The sequence below is a fragment of the Nanorana parkeri genome, unplaced genomic scaffold, assembly GCF_000935625.1.
Source record: "Nanorana parkeri isolate BGI_ZX_2015 unplaced genomic scaffold, ASM93562v1 scaffold212, whole genome shotgun sequence".
Classification (NCBI taxonomy): domain Eukaryota; kingdom Metazoa; phylum Chordata; class Amphibia; order Anura; family Dicroglossidae; genus Nanorana; species Nanorana parkeri.
Genome location: NW_017306480.1, coordinates 405,646 through 412,137, shown reverse-complemented (window position 1 = coordinate 412,137; position 6,492 = coordinate 405,646). Strand labels below are relative to the sequence as shown.

Genomic DNA, 6,492 nt, shown 5'->3' with positions numbered 1-6,492 from the left:
TACAGTGCACCGAGATATCTCTATGTAGCTGTACACAATTTTATTTTCTAGGTCTAGGGATACTTAGGCTGCACTAATTACCGGAGCACTGTGTCCCTGTACCAGAACCCGAACCTGTTTGTTAGGCGCAAACTTTGATTTTTTTATGTTCATGTGTTGATGTTTTTATGTTTAAATGTTTCAGGAATTCTTTTTTATATCACAGTTGTTTTTTGTTTTTGGTATTTTTAAGTCTTCATATCATACAGTGTTAATTCTATGTATCACCACACACTTTTATTTTCACATGTAAAGATTTGCTGAGGTAGCACAGCATTAGCAGCCAGCTGTTGCTATGTTGCACTTTTAAAAATGTTTTGGCCAACTAACAAATTTTAAAAATCACCACTTAATTATCTCCATAATTATTGACTTTTGTTTATTAAACCAATCAAGGTTCACCAGGACATTTGTTGCACATGGATTTTCTTGGGTATTTGAGGTGTCGCAGCCAGCAAACGTATTAACTCCACGCAGGGCCGGTGCTAAACTTTTTTGCGCCCTAGGCAAGACCAGTTACTTGCACCCCCAGCCCTCCTCCCACAGCACAAACTCCCAACCCCCCTACCCCCCTCTCACAATACAGTGCAGATCAGACGGTGGGAGAGGTAGGTATTCACCATCTTCTTTCCAAGTGGCACTTTGTATTTGATTATTTTTGTAGCAACATTGTACCTGACATCACATTTATATTGTGTCCGGCACTTGGTCAGTTATTTGGTTGTTGGGACATGCAAAATGTATTTTTTCTATCGGATGGTCAGACCCTTTGAGTGACACAACATGAAACTTTTGATAAAACTGTAAAATCAATTTGTATGTATTTCCTATTTATTGAAGGCATGGAAGAATTTACTCCGCAACACTTGCCGGAAATTCGGAATGATTCATCGATTGAAAATGTCTTTATTGTTGGGTTGAGGACCCACCAAAGCTACAGAGTTGTCCTCTTCGGCCTGTTCTTTGTCACCTACACTGTGACTTTGACTTGCAATCTCTTGATCATCTTGTTGGTGTTCTTCACTAAACTTTCACATTCTCCGATGTATGTGCTCCTCTCCAATCTGTCTCTGTCGGAAATTCTGTTCACCAGCAATATCATTCCCCCCATGCTCTATATCTTACTTAGAAATGGGGCTATTTTTTCCCTTGCTGGCTGTTTCATGCAATTTTTCTTATTTGGTATATTTGCTGTGACGGAGAGCTTCCTTCTCTCAGCAATGTCTTACGATAGATTTTTGGCGATCTGTAAACCTCTTCATTACACATTGATTATGGGCCCCAGGTTGTGTGTTTGTCTGATCCTTGTCTGTTGGGCTTTGGCATTCCTGATCATGTCCATCACTTTAAGTGCAATTAAAACTTTGTATTTTTGTAAAGACAATATCATTGATCATTTCTATTGTGACTTAATTCCAATATTTAAGCTGTCGTGTTCCGATTCTACTAATGTCGAAATGGTTGTGAGTTTTTTATCATCTTCAGCCTCTGTGATTCCATTCATCATAATCATGGCTACTTACGTGTTTATCATCAGAGCTATCACCAGGATCTCGTCATCCAAGGGCAAAGAGAAAGCTTTCTCCACCTGCAGTTCCCACCTGGGAGTCGTCTCCACGTATTACGTCACCTTGATAATGGTCTATGTGGTTTCACCTGGAAAGTTTGTAACAATGAACAAAGTTCTATCTTTGCTCTATACAGTGGTTACCCCACTAGTGAACCCCTTTATTTACACCCTGAGGAACCAAGAGATCAATGCAGCTATAAGAAAAACCCTGTCATCAGGGATGAAGTTCAGGTTTGGGTCTACTATGATTTCAAGGCAAACCCTGCGAGTTCGAGGTCCACAGACCCGGCGAACCAATGCAGAAATTTGCCATAATAACCCTAATTCACTGCCTGGCCTTTGATTTAGGTCAGCTGGCTTACAAGGAGGAACAGGTGGGCTTTTGGATGAGCAATCCCCTTACTATAAAAGGGTGGCTTCCCAGCAGGCTTATTGACAATTTATTTATGTGTGATAGGGTATAGGGTTCAGATACCAGTGCCGATACTTGGCATTTTCATGAGAACTACCGGGGTTGCAGCGGTTGCAGCTGGAACCGAGCTCTGGTCCTGAAACTTTATTTGTATAGACTCCATTGTAGTCTGACATTTATTGTTTACCTTCTGTTGTGTTAATTGATAAGAATACTTCTATTGTGCCGACAAGTTTAATACCTTTGAATAAAAGTTTTATTTTTATCATACTTATTAATGTTTCTTTGCGGCTTAACAAAATAGGAGTCTTTAAATGGTGCGGATATTGGGGGAAATGGGTGTGGTTACTGGGGGTGTGGCCGCTAAAGTGTGTGGCCACGGAGGGGTGTGGTCACTGAGGGGCGCTGTAAAGCTTTCTCGCACAGGGCGCCTAAAGTATTACTGTGGATGGGCTGAGTGTTCGATTCGAACATCGGCAGTTTGAGCGCTCGCCGAACTTTATGGGATGTTCGCGGTTTGTTCGACTGCGGACATTCCTTAATACAAAATGCCCACTGAAGCTCTGATTTGGTAAAGTCTTGCACCTGACCAGAGGTCAGGTGCAAGACTTTGCCCAATTAGGGTTCAGCGGAGGAGGGGCCTGAAGGAGAAAGTTCTCTATCTGGTCCCCCCATGCTGATTGACAGCAGGCGGGTGCAATAGCCAGCTTGCTATTGGCTATTGCATTTTACAATATCTAATCTGCAGGCTTTGGCTAGGTATGGCTCAAAGCCTGCAGATGAAGAAGGGGCGAGGCAGAGGAGAAGCGGTCGGAGCGGAGGAGCCGACGGAGCGGAGGAGCCGACGGAGCGGAGGAAGAGGAGCCGACAAACCAGGAGAAGAGGAGCGGACGGACCCGGGAAGAGGAGCGGACGGACCAGAAGAAGACGAGGTGCCGCGGCCGCACGGGGGAACGGAGAAGCCAACGGACCAGGGGAAGACAGCAGCAGAGGTACGGGGGCAGCTAGGAATGCAGCGGTCTATGTCCCCCCGCTGCCTCCGCCAACACAGGCGGGGAGAACAGCTGTGATTTGAAGGGACACAGGCCGCTGCAGCCACATGTACCGGCAGCTGCATGGGGGTCGAACATTCGACCCCCTCGCAGAGAACAATTACATCTCATTATTTCACTGACATTGAAGGTACAAATATACGGCGGACGCGTGTAGAATGTTCATTATTTCCTGTGCTAACTAGAGCACATGTTCTGTCACTGGCTGATTACATTATCTTTTCCTCTTTTATATAGTTTTTATTATCTGCTTCTTAATTTTATGAAAGGTGTCACATTGTTGTCTTTAGAATTTAATACAGAGCACTGCACTGGACACATCTGATCAGTCAAAAATTTAAAATAAATCAGGTTTGTCCATGGTTAGCAATATTAACCTTTTCATCTCCAAGGCCAAGCTTCAAGTTTTCTACGCCGGCTGTCAGAGCCAGATCTCACGTTTTTACATTTAACAATAAAACACACGGCACAGACGTCAAACCTCACTGAAGTCTCAGCAAACTAAAACATTTTCTGCCTGCAGAATTAGAGGATCATTGACATGGTTTAGTCTTACAAAAGGTGAGGTGAATGGTACCAATCACATTGTTATCACACACATACTGGATAGAGAGCACACAGTTCCTTCTATATTAAAAAAAAATAAAAAATTAATGTACAAATATAAATGTTAATGTGGAGACTTATACTAAAACATTTTCTATAATAGTAACTAAGCAGGAAACACAAAGGCACCCCCATTTTATTATAAACCTTCTAGTAGGTCCAGGGATACTTAGGCTGCACTCATTACCGGAGCGCTGTGCCCCTGTACCAGAACCGGAACCTGTTTGTTAGGCGCATACTTTGATGTTTTTATGTACATGTGTTGATGTTTTTATGTTTAAATGTTTCATGTATTCTTTTTTTGTATCACATTTTTTTTTTTTTTTGGTATTTTTAAGTCTTCATACCATACAGTGTTAATTCTATGTATCACCACACCATGTTATTGTCTGATGGTAAAGATTTACAAAATAAACCCGAATGTCTATGTTAAGCGATATTAACCCTTTCATCTCCAAGGTCAAGCTTCAAGTTTTCTACGCCGGCTGTCAGAGCCAGATCTCACGTTTTTACATCTAACAATACAACACACGGCACAGACGTCAAACCTCACTGAAGTCCCGGCAAACAAAAACATTTTCTGAAAGTAGAGGAAACCTGCAGAATTAGAGGATCATTTTCATGGTTTAGTCTTATGAAAGGTGAGGTGAATGGCACCAAACACATCACACACATACTGGGTGTAAAGCACAAAATTCCTTCTATATTTAAATATTAAATGTTTTTTTTATAAATGTATCCAGTTTATAAAAGAGGAGACTTATACTGAAACTTTCCATATAATACCAAAAGAAACCCTCAACTCTATTATGAACCTTCTAATAGTTCCAGAGATACTGAGATTACATTCATTACCGGCGCTCTGTGTCCCCCGTACCAGCACCGGAACCTGTTTGTTTGTTAGGTACAGAATGTTATTTTTTATTTTGATCTTTTTTATGTTTCATGTCATGTATTCTTTTTTGTATCACGTTTGTTTTTTGTTTGTCTTTTTTTAACTACTATGAGTGTTATTCACTATGGAGCCGAACGATCCAGCTGTAGCTTCGGCTGATCCTTCGGCTCACTTCGGCCGCCTGAGCCCTTTGGTTCCATCGAACCGAAGTGCTGCTGTAGGGGCTATGCACAATAGCCCATACAGCAGCCAAAGGCAGTCAAATGCATATGCTTCAGCTCGGCTGAACCGTAGTGACACCCAAAGGGCCAACCGTTCTTCACGCAAATGACAGCCGGGCGTTAATGTATTTTTTTGTTTCATGTCCTGTATTCTTTTTTTGTATCACGTTTGTCTTTTTTTAACTACTAAGTCTACATACCATATGGTGCACCAAGTTATCTCTATGTAACAGCACACAGTTTTATTTTCACATGTAAAGATTTGCTGAGGTAGCACAGCATTAGCAGCCAGCTGTTGCTATGTTGCACTTATAGAATGTTTTGGCCAACTTACAAATGAATAAATCTCTACTTTTTTATTGAACCTTGTTTATTAAACCAATCAAGGCTGACTAGGACAATTGTTTTACATGGATTGTCTTGGTTTTTGTAGTGTCGCAGCCAGCAGGCTAATTTGTTTTAAAATAACTCCATGACTTCACATGTGCTTTGCATGGTGCTACAATATATACATTGTACAGATGTAACACAAAAATTGATTGCCTCGGTGTGTCCTATCTGAAGACACCTCTCCCCTGGAAAGATACATGTATAGCAAAAAGGGATTGGGGTTTAATGGGGTGTAATAGCCATGCATTAGCTTTGACATCTCATGAAACCCCAATCCCTTTTCGCTATACATGTATCTTTCAAGGTGCAATGGCTATGACATCTCACTAAACCCCGTATACATTGTACAGACAAGAGCTGCAATACAAACTTCTGTCTTTATTTTAGAAACGTTAAATCACAAGAAGCTCATTTTTAGATTCTCATTGACATGATGGGATATTTGGAATGAACACAGGTTATAATCACCTCACCTCACACTATAGAAAAAAATTAAATCCACTCTGTTTATTATTAAAGTGACCCTGCTACATAATGAAATCTACCGATAAACGATGTACCTGTGAAGGAAATTGAGAATGCTCAGCACTCCCGCATGCCTGACTAATCTCCAGCTGAAGATCTTCTGAAACTGACACTTCTGGAGATTCCATCTGTGTCCACCACAGCACTCATTGGTACCTTCCACTGACCTCCACACCACTACTGTGTCTTGCAGTGATGTAAGGGCCAATGGGAGGAACCACAGATCACAGCGGGGACCAGGAAACGTCTAGTGCTGAAGAGTCTTCGGGTAGCTGTATCCTCATAATAAAGTGCAGATCAGGAGGAGGGAGAGGTAGGTAGTCACCATCTTCTTTCCAAGCGGCATCTTTGTTTTTAAATTATTTTTGTAGCAACATTGTACCTGAATCACCAGCACTCGATAATGAAAATAAATATGTCCTTTTTATTGTGACGTTTTTGTCCAATTAAAAGGACATATTTATTTTCATTATCGAGTGCTGGTGATTCCCTGCTTTTCCTTTGTCTGCACGGCGCTATCCGTGATCCAACATCACTGCGAGCTCCATCTTTTCTTATTTGGCCGGGACTGCTGTGAGGTATGCGGAGGGCTCCTCCAACGACTTACAATTGTACCTGACATCACATTTATATTGTGTCCGGCACTTGGTCAGTTATTTGGTTGTTGGGACATGCAAAATGTATTTTTTCTATCGGATGGTCAGACCCTTTGAGTGACACAACATGAAACTTTTGATAAAACTGTAAAATCAATTTGTATGTATTTCCTATTTATTGAAGGC

The 6,492-nt window shown here is 41.5% G+C and overlaps 1 protein-coding gene across 1 annotated transcript; it reads left to right on the top strand.

Annotated features, from left to right (window-relative positions):
- The first annotated feature begins 881 nt into the window (after positions 1-881).
- LOC108786447 (olfactory receptor 1-like) lies at positions 882-1,952 on the top strand. Its single transcript, XM_018555745.1, has one exon. It carries the CDS (start codon positions 882-884, stop codon positions 1,950-1,952), a length of 1,071 nt encoding a protein of 356 aa, XP_018411247.1.
- Positions 1,953-6,492: the final 4,540 nt, after the last annotated feature.

Excerpts from the sequence above, each read along its gene's own strand:
- LOC108786447 (XM_018555745.1), top strand. The coding sequence starts at position 882 with ATGGAAGAATTTACTCCGCAACACTTGCCGGAAATTCGGAATGATTCA.